The 21,032-nt window shown below is 33.1% G+C and overlaps 1 protein-coding gene across 3 annotated transcripts; it reads left to right on the top strand.

Annotated features, from left to right (window-relative positions):
• The first annotated feature begins 278 nt into the window (after positions 1–278).
• LOC142353103 (uncharacterized) lies at positions 279–21,020 on the top strand. Of its 3 annotated transcripts, none has more exons than XM_075405305.1 (6): positions 279–371; positions 7,354–7,517; positions 8,010–8,142; positions 19,482–19,790; positions 20,050–20,072; positions 20,608–21,020. In XM_075405305.1, exons 1-6 carry the CDS (start codon positions 322–324, stop codon positions 20,985–20,987), a joined length of 1,059 nt encoding a protein of 352 aa, XP_075261420.1. In that variant the 5' UTR covers positions 279–321; the 3' UTR covers positions 20,988–21,020. The 3 variants fall into 3 exon arrangements, with proteins under 3 accessions (XP_075261420.1, XP_075261422.1, XP_075261421.1); XM_075405307.1 differs by having other exon boundaries at positions 20,050–20,088; positions 20,608–20,719; XM_075405306.1 differs by lacking the exon at positions 279–371 and adding an exon at positions 4,036–4,139.
• Positions 21,021–21,032: the final 12 nt, after the last annotated feature.

The following is a 21,032-nucleotide window of genomic DNA, read 5'->3' as shown; positions in this document are numbered from 1 at the left end:
AAATACACTCAGGCTTTCTGTCAGCAATATTAATACCTAATATGAGAAAACAGTAAAAAAAAAATCAAGATAAAAAACAACGGCTCCACTTAAGAAGTTTTTCGAAGTTCTCATAAATACATTTTTCTAATTCATCCCTAAAATAAACTTCGACCTGTAATGAGATAATAAAAAATATTTTATTGTCATCAGTACAACCAAACTTGATCGTGGACAAGAGATCATAAATAAATTATGCTTTTATTGGCCATGAATGGTATTTGAAACGTCCATTATAAACTACTTGACAAGCATTTGAAGAACAATTGACGAATCAGAGTCATGTATAAATCATATGAATATCTGTTGGCCGAAGCCCACAACATAATCAGGTCAGTTTGAGAGTTTATTCTTTATCATTTTTTTAAGCAAATCCAAAATATTTAACCTTTCCCACGCCGAATCCTTCAGCGCGCCAACTACCCCCCCCCCCGCCCTCACTTCTGCAAATGTATAGTAATTCATGCTGTACGTCATCTTCAAGACGGTTTTTGTCTTGAAAGTCTGAATTTTTAATGCAACTAAAATTTTAATACATTTTGGTCCCATCCTCGGATATTTCTTGTTCGTTACCCTGCTTAGGGAATCCGAGAAGTACAAATATGTTGAGAAAACAATGTAGGAAATTTGATGTTTATTAATTCGAGAAAAACACTTTTATGGTATATATCCGGTGCTAAAAATTGGTCTTTTCTTGGGTTTTAAAAACACCATCTGTGTCAATGCATATATTTATATCCCGACGTTTCCGTCATATATTAAAGTCTGTCGCTGTCATGTCAATACAGACTTATTTTGGGCAACTTCTTTATTCTGTTCCGACATTTCAAGGTTGAGATGTTTTGAAAATTTGGTACTGTAATTTTTTATAATTTTTAATTAAAATATTTAATTTTTTTGCAATGTTTTTCTATTTTCTTACAAAGCATAAGTTTTAATTTTTTAAAATTCAGTTACCATAATCAAAGAACTGAAAAAAGTAGACGAACTGTTTTGCAAATGATAAATTATATTTGTTAAAATTCATCTATATTAGTTGAAAAATTCAAAAAATTTGATTTTTGCTAAGCTTATGACAAAATATTTATCGTAGATAACAATGCCAACCAAAAATGCCCAAGAAATAGCTTTGCTCCGGCTGAGCCAGGAGAAAAATTGGGAGAAAGGATATATGACGAGGTTGGCAATAAACAAATTATTTGTTTACTTCAATATCTCAATCAGAAACAAGAGCTGTAAGAGCTGTATTTGATATGATTAAATAATGTATTATAGTTGAAGTAGAGTTGAACACTCACTGTGCTGCATTTGATTATTGTGAAAACTACCTATGAAAAAATTTTACAGGTCACCTCGGGAACGATCGTAATGTCTTTTTACCAGATTCGCAACTATATCTTTACTGCAAAACTTTTGTTATAACGAGTGAGTTAATTATGCATTGTGGTGAATAAACAGAGCAAGTCGTCACAAACCATTTACTATTAGAGCTTTATTCAATTTGTCTCAGTTCAATACTGTAATATTTTCATTAATTACTGTCTCACCAGAACAATCTCCAAATTCCTGCAACTGCGTTTTAGAAGTTTGTAGCCTATTGGGTAATGGAACTTCGCAGGCCGAATGAGAAACGTTTTTTCATTAGCAAAATGATAATTTACTTTATAATTTAAAGATTTATAGGAAAGATCTGAATAATAGATCAAGATGATGACTCTAATTTAGGAATGAAAATGGGCTCAAAAATCAGCTGTATATATACCCATTATCAGTGCGAAAAAGTCAAGATATAATTATAATCACAGCGCCATCATTTATGGTGGGGCCAGAAGGGTTAACCAATATTGTATGCTTCTATAATTTTCTCAGAAATCATTCCCAAGGTATGCCATAAATAGTTTGCATTTACACTTTTCAAGGAATTCGTTCACCGTTTCGTTGGTATCATAATAATTCAATACATGGGTAGATTTTACACCAAATCATCTCAATCAAATATGATATTATATGATATTTGGATTAATTTAATTGAACCGAATATTGATTCTAAGACGATACATTTAATTCCTTGACGATACATTTATAAAAATTTTGTATCTTGAATCATTTTCCTCTTTTCTGATTAAACTGGTAAATTAAACTTTCTTTCTGATAATTTTAACTAAATTCAATACTGTAGTTTGAATGGAATTTCTATCAAAACCAAATTCTTAATTAAAACGAAATCATTTTTGAATAATTAACTTGAAGCAGTTGTCTTAGAATAAAGCTTCAAATAATTGTCTTTTTGCGTCCTTGTCAGTTTGTACTCTGCCTCCTAAAACACAAAACTGCTGCATGGAATCCTATTATTCTCTCTTGGTGTTTGATTTTTAGGTTTGAAATTGATTTAAAAATTAGAAGTTGTGGCGACATAGCTAACATAATTTATCAATGTTCTAAAAAAATATCACTGTTCCTTTGAGTTTCGGATGATTTTATTTAGAGGCACTTCTTTGAAAATTCGGAGCGTGTTTTCAGCGGCTAGCGATTAGTGCAATTTTAACTTTATTTGTGAGTTTTTGAATTACAAGAACTGTGTGTCAAATTTTTGAATTTGTATAGAACAACTTAGGAAACGAGAAATTTGTTGAATCAATTTTGTGAACAATAAGTATTTAGTTGACTTGTTTTCAATTACCAAGGGATTGGCATCACGAAGAACGGAAAACAACCTCGGTTGTGACCACACTTTAACCTAGACAATTTGGCAAACGAGTCAACTTTGACGCTTTTTGAGTTGGAAATAAGTTTCTGCTGAAAAAAGTCATGGCCAAAGATTGATTATTGTATCAACCATGCATTATTATTCTGAATTTAAATTTATAGATAATTTAAATCGTTTTCTGTAAACTGTGAATAAAAAGGTATACAAAGCTTTTATGTTTCATATGTTTTGAAAAAGGGATTAGCATTATGTATTCGTCACAGAGGCAGTTTTGGACTTTTGATAACCTTAAAACTGATGGACTCAAATTCAAAATATTTTAAGAATTTCCATGGCGGAGAACTATAGTCAATTTGAGAATTTCTTTTGCAACCTATTACCTGGCAATATTTTTCTATAAATATTTACCTATGTGGATCAGAGAACGTCCATTGATTTTTTACGATGATAAATGAGTGTAATTAGGCCATATCATAGCCACTATTAATAAAAAAATGACACAATTTTCACCACAAAAGCAAAACTCAGAAAAATTTCCCATCTCTTTGGATAAAATTGCTGAGAAAGGTACAATAATAGGCAAGACCCAATGAACAATATTGGAATTTTATAATTCGAAAACAAAACATACAAACACAAAAAATCTCCGAAGAAACAAAATTAAAAACTCTCGACTTCAAATATACTACACTCGGCATGTTAGTCAGCTTTTTGAATCCAAAATCCAAATTTTAATTGAAAAATGTTGATATTTCAACTACAACGTCCTGTATCGGCGCAGATTTAGCCATTATAACGCTCATAATATCAAAACCCCTCAAAATTGACAAAATGCAAAACGACCTTCAGAGGAAACAGTTTGTTGTACATGGGCTTTTTAATGATAACGCTCAAAATTTCTTTGATAACTATTTCGATCGTTCAAAATTGAAACAACAAAATATATAAATAAGCGAATGTAGTTTTTTTAACAATATGTGGGCAAAATACACAATTTTCATTACTTTAAATTCGGAGCTAAAATACACTCAGGCTTTCTGTCAGCAATAATAATACCTTTCATAAGAAAACATTAAAAAATATCGAGATAAAAAACTACGGCCCCATTTCTTAAGAAATTGTTCGAAATTCTCATAAATACATTTTTCTAATTCCTCCCTAAAATAAACTTTGACCTGTAATGAGATAATAAAAAATTATTTTATTGTCATCCGTACAACCAAACTTGATCGTGAACAAGAGATCATAAATAAATTATGCTTTTATTGGCCATGAATGGTATTTGAAACGTCAAATATAAACTACTTGACAAGCATTTGAAAAACAATTGACGAATCGGAGTCATGTATAAATCATACGAATTTCTCTTGGCAGAAGCTCACAACGTAATCAGGTCAGTTTGAGAGTTCATTCTTTTTTTCATTTTTTAGCAAAGCCAAAATATTTGACCTTTCCCCCACCGAACCCTTCCGCGCGCCAACTACCCCCCGCCCTCGCTTCTGCAATTGTATAGTAATCCATGCTTTGCGTCATTTTCGAGACAATTTTTGTCTTGAAGGTCTGGATTTTTAATGCAACTAAAATTTTAATACAATTTGGTCCCATCCGCGGATATTTCCTGTTCGCTGCCCTGTTTACGGAATCTGAGAAGTACAAATATGTTGAGAAAACAATGTAGGAAATTTGACATTTATCAATCCGAGAAAAACACTTTTATGATATATATATCCGGTGCTAAAAATTGGTCCTTTATTGGGTTTTAAAAACACCATCTGTGTCAATGTATATATTTATCCCGACGTTTCCGTCATATATTAAAGTCTGTCGCTGTCATGTTGGTCCATACAAACTTATTTTGGGCAACTTTTTAATACTGATATCCGACAATTCAAGGATCCAAATGTTTTTTTTTTAAATTTTGGTACTGTCTGTTGATTTGTTGCAATGTTTTTCCAGTTTGTTACCAGGCATAAGTTTCATCTTTTTTAAAACTCAATTACCATAGACGAAGAACTGAAAAAGTAGGTCAATTGTTATGAAAATGAGAAAAATTTGTTGTTAAAATAAACCTATATTCGTTGAAAATCTCAAACTTTTCAACTTTGGCTAAAATTATGACACATTATTTTTCGCAGACTACCATGTGAACCAAAAAAGCTCAAAAATAGCTTTGTACTATGTGAACCGGGAGAAAAGATATATGACGAGGCAGGCAATAAACAAATTATTTGTTTACTTCAATACCTCAATCAGACACATGAGATGTAATATTTGATATGATTAAGTAATGTATTATAGTTGAAGTAGAGTTGAAATAGTGCTGCGTTTGACTGTTGTGAAAACTACCTATTAACGTATTTTACAGGTCACCTTGGGAACGATCGTAATGTCTTTTTACCAGGTTCACATCAAAATTTTCGTTATATCAAGTGATTTAACTAACGAATTGTGATGAATGAACAGAGCAAGTCGTCACAAACCAATTACTAACAGACCTATATTTAATTTGTCTCAGTTTAATACAATGATATTTTCGTTTACTACTGTCTTAACGGAAATGGCTCCAAATTTCTTCTACTGTATTTTAGAAGTTTGCAACTTCTTGGGTTATGAAATTTTGCAGGCGGAATTCGAAGCGTTTTTAACTAAAAAAAGAATAAATTTCTCAAAAATGAGAGAATAGCAAAATGATATTTTACAATAGAATTTAGGCATTTATAGGAGATATCTGAATTAAAGATCAAGACGATAGTTCGAATTTAGGGATGAAAAGGGCTCAAAAGTCAGCTGTACATGTACCCTTTATTAGTGCGAAAAAGTCAAGATGTAATTCTAATCAAAACAACATCATTTCTAGTGAGGAAATACCAGCTGCCCGATACTGCATGCTTCTACAATTTTCCCAGAAACCATTCCCAAAGAATGCCAGAAACTGTATGCATTTACACTTTTCAAGGAATTCGTTCACCTTTCCGTTGGTATCATAATCAATCAATACATGCTTAGTCGATTTTACATCAAATAATCTCACTCTAAAATTGGCTATCTAGATTCATCAATTTGAACATAATATTGATTCTAAGCAGAATTTCTTGACGATACATTTATATAATTTTTGTGATTTGAACGAATTTCCTCTTTTCTGATTAAACTGGTAAGTTAAACGTTAATTCCAATAATTCTAGCAAACTGTAGTTTGAAGCGAATTTCTAACAAAACCTAAATCTGAAAACAGAATTGTTTTTAATAATTAAGTTGCTGCAGTTGATTTAGAATATAGCTTCAAAAAATTTTCTTCTTGCGTCTTTGTCAGATTGTACTCCAAAAATATTCTGCCTCCTAAACACAAAACCGCTGCATGTCATCCTATTGTTCTATTTTGCCGTTTTATTTTTAGGTTTGAGATTGACTGACAAATTGCGAAGTTGCGGCTATATTTCAATGTTCGAAAAACGTATCACCGTTCCTATGAGTTTTGGTTAAACTTATACAAATAACAAAAGCACATCTTTAAAAACTCGCATCATGTTTTCAGCGGTTAGCAATTAATATAATTTTAAGGTTATTTGTATCTCACTATTTTTATATCAGTATTTAAAAACTGTCTGCCAATATTTTCGGAATTTGTATAGAACAATTTAGGACATGAGAAATTTGCTGAATCATTTTTGTGAACAACATTGGCGTGATAAGATTATCCAAATGATTTCATTTATTTGACAAAAGTTGCAATTATTTTCCACTCTTTGTTTGACAGTGTGCGCACTAGTAGATCTACTCTTAGCTTATTCATTTGGCAAAGTTTTTTATACAAACCGCAATTTGCAATTCAAATTTTTTTGTAGTCTTTGTAGTTACAGTACTGTCATCTGTTTGGCTGTGAAATTTTTGCGAACAAACTAGAAGTGTAAGATTTTTGAAATCATATAATTGCTGATTAGTTTGCTTAGCTGTTTTCTGAAATAATTTATTTTTTTTGATTTTTTTGGATAAATTGAATCTTTTTTCATTTCTCTCAACGAGATAGTTCAGCTGAATTACATTCGAATAGAGAAACTACATCGTTGGTTTGGGATAAAAATACCAAAGCTTTTTGTGTTGGTTGCTAGCAAATCAATCAATGCTTTTAAACTTACAGACGTAGGTGATTTTTTTGTCCGTTAATAAAACTAAACCAACAAAATTTCTTTATCAGACTGTCCGATAACTCAACTATCCATCAACTCACCGGTTCAATAATAGTTCAAATTTGACTGAAATCGAAAACAGAAAACACGTACATTTGAAAGTTGTTTAGACTGCCCTTTTTCAATACTCACTACTAATGATTGCACTCTCTACTCAGGTTGAGGTGCCAGACCGAAAGTCGATATGTTCAGACCAAAATGAACGCACAAGGGGGGTGTCGTGCGTTCAAAATTACACGGTCTGGAAACACGAATGAACGCACGAAAGTCTGTGCATAGGTATCTTTGAATGCACGATAGTGTGGACATAGTCAAGTTTGAACGCACGAAAGTCTGGACATAGGCAACTTTGAAACTACCTACCGGTCTCGAAACATCAAAAACAGTATAGCCTAATATACCCATATACTTTTCTTTCAGGCCGATTGAGACTAATGTCAAACACAAGTTCTGCCTCAATTTGTCCTCTAAATCCGTGAACGACTACAATTTCTACCTTCGAAAGCCATACACTGACAGTCGGCAGTTACCACTGAGAGTTGAAGAAATCCATTTACGTGTTCTGCCTCCCAAAAATGGCTCAGGTTGAGGTGCTGGTTTGTAACCGCGCTTATGTAACTTGTGAAAACCAGCAGCACAATTTTTTATTATCTATTCTTCCTCTTCATGTATAAACAACAGACTTTCAGGTGTATGACATCAGAAATCGCTGTTCATCCACCTCAAATTCAGTTCTAAAAGTCCTGAAAGCCGAAATTTTAAGTTTTCTGAACATAACAAAATATCAACGAGCAAAAAGAAAAAATAAATGCTATCAATTTTTAACCAGCTTTTTTCAAGTGCTGTCAAAATTTTTTGTTAGTTACCTTGATAAAGAAAACCTTATTAGGATCTTTTTAAGATTTACCAAAAAAACTGGTTTTCAAATTCTTGGCAAGATGTTTCAAGTTTTTTGAGAGCTGTCAAGGGGGGTTGGGGTAGTCCTTAAAAAAAGACTTTAGAAGGTTCAGTACTGGGATCTATGCAACTAAGGAAGTCACACCTCAATCTTCAACATCGAAATGTTCTCCATACAGCAACCCAAGGTGGAACGGTGGATTTTTCAATTGTGGCCAGCAGTTCAACAACCGGATTGCATATATTTGACACTAATGGGAATATTATTTATGAAGTGTTCCAAATTGACAAGAAGGAAAAACACTCTTTGAGGTAGGTGTCTTGTTGACGTATTGAACAACAATATTTCACGTGATTAAGTTTTGTTCTACCTGTCAACAATAAATGTCTTCCGTTAAAAAAAGAACACTCAATTAGCAAATTGACATAGTAGTATATGTTAATATTTATCAAAGATAGCTTATCAGTTAAAGTTACGTCATACTTAGGACAAGAGAAATCCATCAAAAATATGTCAGCGTTAAAATCTAAACTCCTACCATGGAAGTTTACCGTACGCTATCTATTTTGAATCCTTTCTAAATTCAGATAGAAAATGGGCTTTTAGTCGTTTCTTGAAAGCCTTCACACTGGTATTGTTGCATTTGAGATTTGAGTTAAGTATTGCATTGTTCCATAAATCACAAAAATTACGAAAAATTGAGTTCTGGAAAATTTGGCAGTTGCACCGCACAGAGTACCACAAACCAGTACGTTTTTGTTTTATAATCTGAGAGTTTAGAAAATCTAGTTTTCTTTATGAAGCAATCTGGTATTGATTTATTTTTTTTTAAAATAAACTATGATTTTAGATTTTAGAAAGAAACTAAATGGGAGTATCTGATGTTAAAGTTTCAAATCTGCCGAGGTATCATATTTGCATCTGTCGCAGCATGTTTTAACAGCCCAACTTAGTTGTTTTTCTAAAGACATTATCAAGTTTTTTGATATACCGCTAAGTAAAGTAGCCGAATAATGGAGGTGACTAAGAACTAAAGCATTCAAAAGTTTAATTCTCGTTTTTATTGTCAAACCCTTTTTAATGGCCGATATGGTTTTGATTCCACAGGCCATTTTCATCAAAATCCTTTTGACCTCTTATTGAAAACCAAGATTTTGGTCTTAAAACACTCCCAGATATTTCAATGATGTTTTAGCTTGAATAGTTTCGTTTTGAACTTTGATTGACTGCTTCGTTTTGATGTTTTGATGTTTGCGACAAAAAACTGAAAATCCGTTTTTTAGCATTTAAGTTCAATTTGTGTTGACCAAAGTATTTAGAGACCTCAAAGGTTACGTTTCCTAGTCTTTTCGGCGCTTTTTGCATACTGTGATCACAACACAGAATGACTGTGTCATCTGCATATTGTAAAAGCTCATATTCGGATGTATTTATGTGTTTGATATCGTTTATGTATGAATTGAACAAAAGCTGTCCTAAAACAGTCTCCCTGAGGAATACCTTTATAAAGGGGAATCCAATCTCATTCAACGTTGTTAAAGTTGTTTACGATTGTTTTCTGTATTCGGCCCTGGGTGAAGCTATCAATTAGAAGAAATGCTTTTTCACTAAACCCGAGATGACTTAGCTTTGAAAATAGATTTTCATAGCTGATAGAGTCAACAAATTTGGAGAGATGTAACGAAGCCGTAGGAACTATTTTCTTGTCGTTTATTTCCATTCGAATTTTTTCCGTACTATTTATCAATGCTTCAGTAGTTGAGGTTCTTTTTCTGAAGTCAAACTGTAATTCGTTGTCAAGTTTTTCAATAGGTATATATATATATATATGTATATATATATATATATATATATATATATATATATATTCCTCTATTTCTTTATTTAAACATGGTTCGAGTACTTTGGATAATGCTTCCGTTACAGAAATTGGCCTGTAGTTTTCTGGGTTTTCTGGACTCCCTTTTTTGTAGAGTGGTGTAACAATAGCTCGTTTTAATTTATTGGGGAATCTCTTTTCGTAGATAAATCTGTTGATTAAAAATGTTAGCGGCTTATCAAGTTGAGTTTTCCCATTCTTCAAAGCCCAAGCTATTTCGCTGCTAGGACCTGGGGCTCTCCGTGGGCTTAATGATTTAAATAAATTTATACACTCAAAAGCGGCTATAATACGAAAAGAAAAATGACTTAGAAGTTTTATGATAAATGTCTTTAGAGGGACTTATTGGTGTTGAAGAAAAATTATCACCCAGCTTTAAAAACTTGGAGTTCAAAAATTTTGCCATTTGCTTTGGCTGTGTTAAAAGAACCCAAAATCTTTTTCTAAGAGAATTCACTGAGCATTCTGATTTCCCGGAAAATCTTACGCTATTGATAACTTGCCATTTATCTTGCTCAGCTGTTCTTTCATCAAATATTTTCCGGATGGTATCATCTGCTGTGTATTTTATCGGATTTTTGTTGTTCTTGATGAACACTTTTTATGTGGGACGCAATTTTGGATTACGTTGAAACATTCAAAACAAATTCTTTTAACATGCCTTCTGCGACATCACGACTATAGAAAGGTATCCAATTAATTTCTTCTAAAAGTTGTTGAAATTGCTTGGCTGCATAGCTACTCTTATCATAAATTGTTTTCATTGGAGTCTTGGTTTTGTAGAATAATTTGTTATTTAGTACTAGAAAAACTGCTTTATGATCAGTTTTGAGACTCGAATCGCCATTGAAAGAAAAAATACGCTCTACAATGGAATCTCCAAAATAACAATCGATTAAACTGTCACTGTTATTTGTTGTTTTGGTTGCATCACCGCTGTTTAAAACATTTATATTGTATGGAGTTAGAAATGTATCCAGTTTATTTCTTACAAGAGGATGCAAGTAACTTTTGTTGAAATCTCCTGTTAACATAATCGATTTGTTCTTGGTCACAGCATGGTCAATCTAAAGCTATTTCTTCCATTCTTTCAGAAATCTGTTTATGTTGTAGATTTACTAGGACCATAAGAGACGTTGATTAATGTTTTCTGCCTGCTTTCTGTATTAGGGGGAACTTCATATTCTACCCACAGGCCATCAAAGAGGTTGCTGATTGCCCGAAGGTCATTTCTTTCTCTGGGATTAAACGCCTATGGAATGACCGGCATAGCTCCCTCGCCTTTGTTCTTTCTATTTCCTGTCACGTTGCGATAATGACGAAAAACGACAAATTTAGTGCTATCTGTGCTCCATAGATTGAGATCAATTGTTTTATCAAGCTAAGTCTCACTTAGACCCATTATCGTGATTTCATTGAAGTCACTGAGAAGTTGTTTCAACGACATTCACTTCCTTTGAAGGCGTTGGCAATTGAGATGTATAAATTTCAAATTCTTATCGTATTGTTTTGAAAAATTTCCTAAATCCCTCAATGCGATAACTATTTGTGCCCGGGTTTGTTTCTCTATCACCCCCATCAAAATTAGAAAGATCAAAAGAAGTTTAACTAAAAATTGGATAGGTAACGAGATTTTAGTTTCAATATCGTTGTCTATTTTGAAGAACGGAGAACTTCGTTTCAAGCAAAAAGATATTTTTCAACAACTTTGAAAAAATTAAAATAAAATTACCTTTCATTCATCTTAATAAACAAGAAGTTGCAGCACAGACATTGATGATGATGGCTAATCATTAGCAGTTTGATATAGAATGTTACAATAATTCACTTCATTGAAACAAGACGGGCTGTAAAAGTAATCATAGTTGTTGTTTGACACACTGTTTTTATATCCCCGGTTAATTTTTTAATCATTTTTATCAAATGCGCATTTGCTCACTTTAGCGAGAGGTCTTACTGCGCTCAATATGATATCAATTAATATATTTAGCCCCTTCGAGATGTTGAAATGCATATCGTCAAGAAAGAGCTCTTCGAAATGGGATTCATTAAGTAGTTTTTTACTCAATACTGCAATGAAACAGTTAGATTTCTGATTAGCAAGTTCTTGGTACATTGCATTGAAATTTTTCGTGAGTTTCTGTATCATGAATATTACGTATTGGTGGAGATAAGTATTACTTTTGGTCGAAACTGTTGATTTGAACAATTTTTATCATTTCTTCGTCTGATTTGACAAGTTCCAATTCTTTATTTTTGTGTTTGAGTAGTAAATTTGTGCCGTCATGTATAACAACAACATCAAGCTTCTGCTCTGGATATTGATTCAAAACGCGGATCTTTTCGTTAGTTGTTGAGCGGGAAAAACTCTGCATTTTTGTCAATTTGTAAAAGTCTCACTCTCTTTAGAATGCTCCCTCCTATAAATGAAGAGTCCCCTCCTTCATAGATCGGTTTAGTTTGAATTTTAATTGGAGTACGCTCCTCTTATTTGACGGTTTCTCTTGTTATCTTAAAAAACGAGCTCACCGAATTGTCCGTTTTTGAAGTGTAGCAACCCCTTCGATCGTTCACAAAACTCAATGTGTCGTTTGGCTCCTCCACTTGAGTGAAAACCTCATCACTTCCCTTTAAGTCGTTATGCAGTAGATCTCCTAGAGTTCTGACACCGGCTTCGATATAAACTGTTGGAATGCTATTTGGTTCTTGTTCGAAAAAAAATGTTTCAGTAACGTACTCAGCCAAAGATTCAAAAATTTTGTTTTATCTGTTAAACGTCATTCGTTTATCTTTTAATGTTCAACTGTATTCAAATGTGCAACTCATTGTCTCAAAAACGAAGTCTTTCAATCTTTTGAGTAAATTGGCTCATGTTTGAAGCTGATTTCAGCTTCGTATACAAAAACATTTTTTGTATTATAATATTTGACAGTAGTTGCTTATATATCAATGTTTTTCCCATTTCAGAAAAAACCAGATAACAGAAAAAAATTTTAATTACAACCAAAATTAAACGTCAAAAAAGCCTTTAACAAGCTCAAAATAATAACACAAAAATCACAAACTGAATAAATTAAATTGTAATTCAATCAAATAGATATGGGACATGTCTCTAATGAGACTAGATAGCAAGTAGAGAAAAAGAACAAAAACAGCAAAATTAAAAAAAAGGAATGTTTTGAACAACAATTGATATCACAGTCGTGAAAACCAGTGCAATCAGGAAACAAGTCCCTTTACAACTCCAGGGGAATCCACTGCAAATTTTCATTATCTAGATTATATCGTGACCTGGGTTCTGAATGTTAAACGACACCAAAAATAAACTCAATTATCGGCAAATATTCCCAATTCACAAGTATTTTATTAGTAGAGCCAAAACTAGAAAATCACTAAATTAACCGTAAAAGGGTTATTTAAAATAATTTTTATATTTTTTTCTACAAAAAAATTATTTGTTGGTAATGAGACTTAGCTACAAGTTGACAAAAATAAGGTTAAAAGTGCAAGTTTCAAAAAGTTACTGATACTTTTCAAACATATACATTCCAAGTAAAAATAATTGTTACCTATGTATAGAAACGTTTAAAAAACTTTTTGTAAGATCCATGAGAAGTCATTGATATCTGTAACTTTCTACAGAACATCATTCAAGAAAAACGTTAAACAGAGCCATAAACAAAAAATTCATACAGGTTTTGCGCAAAAATGGAGTTGAAACTGTCCAAAACAATAATTTTTATATAGGAGCATTAAATATGTCTAATTGTGATTTTTTACGGCAGTTTTGAGTGATCTGGGACCTGTCATCAATTTCATATTGTGACAAGCAATAAAAAAGATTCTCAAAATGGGGAAGCAGCCGAAAACCAAAAGAAATTGAACAATAAAATAAAAACCATTTCCTTTACCATAGAAAAAAAGTAACTACTAATTTTCTTCAATGGAGAGAAAAAACAACCTCTCAGTGGAAAAAAAACAACTTGACAGAAAGAAAAAAAGGCAAAAGTTAAAAATCCTCTTCTTTAAAAACAAAAATTTTTAAAAGACAAAAACGAATAGTTTTCATAGAAAAACTTTAAGTAGCTTTAACTGTAGGTCCATAGGACTCCACTTGAACCTGTCATTATTGAGACTAAGTCAAATGACGGCAAAAAATAAAAAAGTGCCGCTGAAAGTTTCAGAAACAAAATTACGCAAACAGTGTTCAAGCCTCAAGAACAAGGCATTTTAATAACTGAATACGTTATATATGTTCATTGGGCCTCAATTGCACGTAAAGGAGACTTCTCAATCATTGAGCAATAATTTGAAATCCGTCCAGTCTAAAAAATTCCAGTAATTAACATGAACGAACAAAAAATCCGGAAAATTAAAAGAAAAATAAAGCCCAATATACAGTTCGGCTAACTTTCATATTCTAAATCTCCACGATTTTTCTAACACTAGACCTGATATTGCCGCAGATCCTTTGAAATTTTCTCTTTATTTCTGAAATATACAGTTTGACGAAAAAATTTAACATCAATTAGAAATGAAGAATTTGGTTAGTTTGTAATTTTTTCGAGCTATATTAGAGGAAAAAACTGCCACATTTTTAAATCCAGAGTACTCTCATGGTGAGCGGAACAAAAACTAGCCCCCTTAGGCGTTTTGAAAGATTGTATCTGCAAGTTTTAGTTTCGCATATCGGGCAATTTTGAACACAGTGTGCTATAGAAGCATAATTGGCGCCTTATTGAAGAAAAACGGCTGAATTTTTTTTTCAATTTTAGCCCAAATATCAGCCAAAAATTTAGATGAACAGTTCAGCAACATTTCCCTCTGTCTTTATTGCTGAATGCAATAACACTATTGTTAACAATTTTAACATATTTTTAAGCAAAACTGACAAAACTTTGGGATAAAATACTTGCAAATGTGAACAAACACAACTGAACTTAGCAAAAAGCTTCCAAAACTTGAAACCTCCAATACTCCGCGGAGAAAAAAAACAGAATGCAAAGGATCTTTTTAATTCTGTTTTTTTTTACGCTGGACGGGCTTTCTAATGATACCTATCACTCGCAACTCTCTAAGATGAAAATATTGAACGGCCTTCTCAGAACATTGCCTCATATTCTCAGAACATTGTTTATTTTGCCTTCTCAGAATATCATCACAATCTTCTCCTAGCACACTGCCAAAACTGACTTGAGCAGCCTTCCTCTAAGATTTAACGCTCTCAAGAAACATTCAATCCCTTTCAAAATATAAAATGCTAAAAGTTTGTGTGAAAATATCTTACAAAAACACAACAAATTCCTTCAAATTTAAATCTAGGGACAATAATGCAATAAAATGCAATAAAATAAAACAAAAATAGTCCAAATTGTACTGACGCCCCGCCGCAATTTAGCTGTTGTCAAAAATACTATTAATTGATTACCTGAAAATTGACAAGCTATTGCTTAACATACCCGTATTTTTGCGGTGGCTGATAATATTTTTGTTCGGGGAAGGAGCGGCTCTTAATTTTACAGATCATTTAGTTGGAAACATTTTTATTGTTTGTTTTTCAAAAAGATCGATTTTCTAATGGTTCAAGTTTGATGATAAGATGAGAGAACGGGAAAATGTCTTAGCGAAGGTCAAATTCTAAGGAGTAAAGCGGGAATAAGACGGTTGCAGATTGGTTCGTTTAAAGGTGTCACAATTTCCTGTTCACCTCTTTTGACTTTCTACCAATTGAAAACGATTTAGCAATGAAAAAGAACTAATTTTGATGTTAAATCTTTAATGTCAGAGACAGTTGTTTAACAGCTCTGTTAAAGCTTGAGGACAGTGAGGGCCAAAGATGAAGGCATGAAATGGCCTGCCGGAATATCAAAAGTACAAAACCCAGTAGAAAGACAACACTATACCTGGAGTCACGAATTTACTCGGAGCGCCTGTACAATCCGAATGAAAATTTTAATTGAGAAGACCGAACAAAAGAAGTCTTCGATATGTATCTTTGGTTTCAAACGTAAGAAAGCTTCGGTTTGTTCGGTATTGTCGGCTTCCAACGTAAGAAAGATTCGGTATGGTTGGTTTTGAAAGCAAGAAAGATTCTGTATGATCGGTATTTAAACGTAAGAGATCGTCGGTATAACAGGTTTCAGATGTAAATTGTCGGTTTTTATGGAAAATTTGCGTTTTCTGTATAAAATGTGGTCGAACGCTATGATACGGTTTTTTGCAGGAATTTTAAACGTTTTTCTTAAAAAGTAATTTTGAAAGAGTATGAAATTTCTATGGAACTTTTTTAAACATATTCATAAAAAATGAACGAGTATAGATTTCTTGATTAATTTTGAATTCAAAAATGTAACAAAATTGTTGAACATTGATGAGATTTCTGTGATTAATTCGCTTTCACTGAGTTTTGACAAACTTTCCTGTAGTTTGCAAGCTCAGTTTTGAAGGTTGGTTGCATTTCAAAAACCCCATTGCTGATCGTTTTTGTTGTTCGATCTGCTGGACTAGTCTGCTTTTCAGACCCGGAGTTTAAAAACTTCTGGTGTTTCTCTAAACAATACCAAATCCCTCTTACGTTCAAAACGACGATACCGAATCTTCCTTGCGTTTAAAATTGACGATACCAAATCATCGTTGCGTTTAAAAATGACAACATCGAATCTTTCTTATGTTAAACACCGAACAAAAACGACGATACCGACAAAAACATCAATGAAATTTCGGCTAGAAAAAAAAACGACGATATCAACTATTTTTCTATTTTTAAAAACAAAACATTTTCAATTAGGGAAGGTACAAAAAAACTCATTCCAAAACTCTTGTTAACGAAGATGTGCGAACAAAATAAACCTATAGTGAGCTTAAACTATTATTTTCATCATATATCATAAACAAAGAAGAAAATAAATCAATTATATCGCACAATTTCTTCAAAAGGCCCCAGTTGCTCACATCAAGTTTTTCGTAATTTTGAAAATAAAACTCTTGTATTGGCTTTGTGCTTTTGTTTTCATAAAAGTGCGAAATACCAACCAAACAAGTATTTCGTAAAAGAATAAGAATGTTTTGCAAGCCAATTTTAATGTTTTGGCTGAACTGAAAAATGAAATCCTAGTGCTCAATTTTCCATTAATTGGCTTTGTTTGAGTAATTTTTTCCGGCAAATGGTGAGCTAATAACTTTAAGGAGTTTTTTTTCCATTTTCCCATCTTCTCGTTTTTCAATTTGTAATGATATAAAGATATAGACTTAAATTCCAAAAAAAACAATAATATATTGACAATTTGACTTGATTAGGACTATCAAATTTTAGAGGAAACATGCGATGCCTAACGGAAGATCGGGATAATGAGCTGCAATGGAAGTAGTGTTTGGGAAACAAATCCCTCGGAAGCCCATGGTAGCCCAAAAAGCTGCTCCTGGCTTTGGGATGGTCCTGGCGTTGCAGCCCCCGCACTTATAATTTTTTGGCACGTGGAACTATTTTACTCGGTTATTTTCAAGCTGATTTTTTCAGGCCAAAATTTCTGTCAAGCTTCACAAACAGTTTTCTACTATTAGACAATTTCACTGGAAAATTTTTTATCACAAGATTAAACGACGAATCACTTACAACTGCGAAATCAAAGTTAAATCTAGCAACAGTATGTATTAAAACGAGAGATATTTCATGTGTCGGAATTGAGCAGAGCAACTTTTTGATTGGTCGACGAAGCCACTTCTTTCTGTTCGATATTAGCTCCGGAGAGTTCAAAAGAAGCTTTAAATTGGGAATAATGAATTTCGTTCAAAGTACAACCGGATGCCAAGCTGGAATCGTTATAAGGTACGGACTGTCACACAAACGGGATAGTCGTGAAAACATTTTCATTTTTAAACGAATTAACTTCAAGATGTTTAGATTAGGATGACGCTTCAATTAGAAGATAAAGAATTATTGAAGCAACTACAGAAAATAATTAAATTTTACAATAAAAAGTAGAAAAACTAAAGTATTTCCACAAAAAGGAGGAGAATTTAGGTCGCAGAACACGAGGATCGTAAATTTACTCAAAAAAGGGGACGATGTGGCTTGCCGTAAAAAGCGATATGGAATAACGGACACTTTCTGTTGGAAATCGTTCAAAAACACGAACAAACACTGCTTTGAAGTTAAAACCATTCTTTTTTGTTTCAGTGGGATATCAAGTCCTTCCTCGGGTAGCAGCAGTTCTTCCGTAAAGTTGCAAATTCTTCCAAAATCTCACAAACTCTTGAGATCTCGACTTACAATAAGACAAACAGTAAGACCGCGGAAAGACAATTAATCGACCCTTGAAAAGAATTTTCCCCGACTTCAAGTATGAAGATGTGTTTGACTTCCGTTAATAAAACCTCCAACCCCCCCCCCCCAAAAAAAAACTTCTGATTTTTTATCTAAGTCTAGAGGCCTAAACCTCGTGTTACAAAATTTACTTATAGATCAAAACTTTTGTTTTAGGTACAATAATTCGATGCTATGACTACCTGTTCGGGCCTAAATGGGAACCTACTGATAGAGAGCATAGAAGCCGAATTTGCCAAGACATTTCACAGCTTTGTTATGTTCACAAAATTGACCAACTTTTTGCACTACTCCAGATTTCAATCACAATTTTGTCGTTGAGAAATTTGGTCTTATATCTGGAAAAAATGAGGTATCTCAGAAATTCAGAGATTTAGCCGGTCTCTATTGTTTCAATGTACGCAGCAAATATGAACGTTTGTTTTTCATTGTTCTGTAATATTGATGGTTAAAAATGACAATACCGAATCTCTCTTACGTTCAAAAATAACGATATCGAATCTCTCTTGCGTTTAAAAACGACAACACCGAATCTTCCTTGCGTTTAAAAACGACGACACCGAATCTTTCGTGTGCTAAACACCGATCAAAAACGACGATACCGACAAAAAACAAAAAAAATGTCGTTTTTGGCGAGAAAACAACGATACCGACTATTTTTTTTAAAAAAAACCGAAAATTTCTCAATTAGGGATGGTACTAAAAAAACTTATCCGAAAACTGTTGTTAATATAATTACACAATGAGGATGTGCGAAAAGAATAAACTTATAGTGAGCTTAAATTATTAATTTCTTCGTATATCATAAACATAGAAAAAATAAATCAATTACATCGAAAAATTTATTTTAGAAGGCCCCAATTGCTCAAATCGAGTTTTTCGTAGTTTTGAAAACAAATTCATATTTTAGGCTTTGTGCTTTTGTTTTCATAAAAGTGCGAAATATCAACCAAACAAGTATTTCGTAAAAAAAACAAGAATGTTTTGCAAGCCAATTTGTATATGTTTTGGCTGAACTGAAGATGGATCTCCTAGTGCTCAATATAACCATTACTTGGCTTTGTTTGAATACTTTTTTCCGGCAAATAGTGAGCTAATAACTTTAAAGAGATTTTTTTTAAAATTTTCCCATCTTCTCGTTTTTCAATTTGTAATGATATAAAGATATAGACTTAAATTCCACAAAACCAATAATATATTTTTGGGCCTATTTGACTAGATTAGGACTATCAAATATTAGAGGAAACATGTGAGTCCTAACGTAAGATCGGGATAATGGGCTGCAATGGAAGTACTTTGAGGAAACAAATCCCTCCTGCGGAAGCCCATGGTAGCCCAAAAAGCTGCTCCTGGCTTTGGGATGGTCCTGGCGTTGCAGCCCCCGCACGTATAATTTTTTGGCGCGTGGAACTATTTTACTCGGTTAAATTCACTTTGATATTTTTCAGGCCGAAATTTCTTTCAAGCTTTACAAACAGTTTCCTATTATTCGACACTTGGACTGAAAACTTCTTTATCACAAGTATAAACGACGAATCACATAAAATTGCGAAATACAAATTAGATCTACCAACAGCATGTATTAAAACGAGAGATATTTCATGCGTCGGAATTGAACAAAGCAACGTTCTGATTGGTCGACGAAGCCACATCTTTCTGTTCGATATAAAGTCGGGAGAGTTCAAAAGAGGCATTAACTTGGGAAACATCGACTTTGTTCAGAGTGCAACTGGATGCAGAGCTGGAATCGTTATAAGGTACGGACTGTCACAAAAACGGAATACTGTCGTTAAAACTTTTAACAATTTTTAAAAGTGGGTTTAAATTAGAATAACTTAAAAAGTCATAGAAGCTATTGCACGGAATGATTAAAGTTTTATCATACATGTGAGAACGAAAAATATTTCATTTGGATATTTCGCAAAAATACGCGATTTGAAAAACGGACACTTTTTTGTTGAAAGTATTAAAAACCAAACACTTTTTTTTGAAATTAAAACTATTTTTTTATTTCAGTGGGACATCAAGTCTTTCCTCGGGTAAGAACAGTTCTTCGTAAGTTTGCAAAATCTTTCAGTGCCAAACAAACTTTGCAGACCTCGACTTATGAAACAACCAAACTTATGAAAAGACAAACAAAAAACCCATGAAACGACTTTTCCCCGACTTCAAGAAGGAAACTGAACTGTGTCTAATTTTAGTCAATAAAGCTCCCGGAACGAGTTTCGAGTCTTGATTTCTACTTCTCCAGTCAAAATGCACGTCTTGAATTGACAAATCAGTACTGATCACGTCTTATCTCAAGTCTTAAGACTTGTGAAGACATGTCAAGACTAGAAACGTGATTTAAGACGAGTCAAGTCTAAAAAGTGATATGATCAGAGCTCTGGTAAAGTATGGATCCTACACATGCAATTTCACTGAATCAGTACTGATTAAGACTTGACGTTCAGTCCTCCCCCCCCCCCCCCACCCTTCTTCCGAGACCCCGAGATCTTGTGAGTCTTTTTATAAGTCGAGGTCTAAAACTGAAGGTCCAAAATTCACAGTTATATTAGATCCTTTTTATTTCAGGTACAATAATTCGATGCTATGACTATCTGTTCATGCCTAAATGGGAACTTTCTCATAGAGAGCATAGAAGCCTAATTTGCCAAGACATTTCACAACTTTGTTACGTTGACGAAACTGACCAACTTTTTGCACTTCTCAAAATTTCAATGAAAGTTCTCGTCGTTGAGAAAAATGGTCTTATATCTGGGAAAATTGACGTTCCTCAGACATTCAGAGATCTAGGCGGCCTGTATTATTTCAATGCACAGAGTAAATATGAACGTTTGTTTATATCGTTCTGTAATGTTGATGGTTATGCCGAAATACACGAAATCAACCGGGATGAAATTTACGGAAGTTTTGACATGTTAATCGAAGGATCAGATTTCATAATGTGTTAAATATACCCAACTGGAATTAATTTTTAGTTTGCATATTTTGTTTAA

This window comes from Convolutriloba macropyga, chromosome 14, assembly GCF_964194025.1.
Source record: "Convolutriloba macropyga chromosome 14, txConMacr16.3, whole genome shotgun sequence".
NCBI lineage: Eukaryota > Metazoa > Xenacoelomorpha > Acoela > Convolutidae > Convolutriloba > Convolutriloba macropyga.
This window is presented reverse-complemented; position numbering and strand designations above follow the sequence as displayed.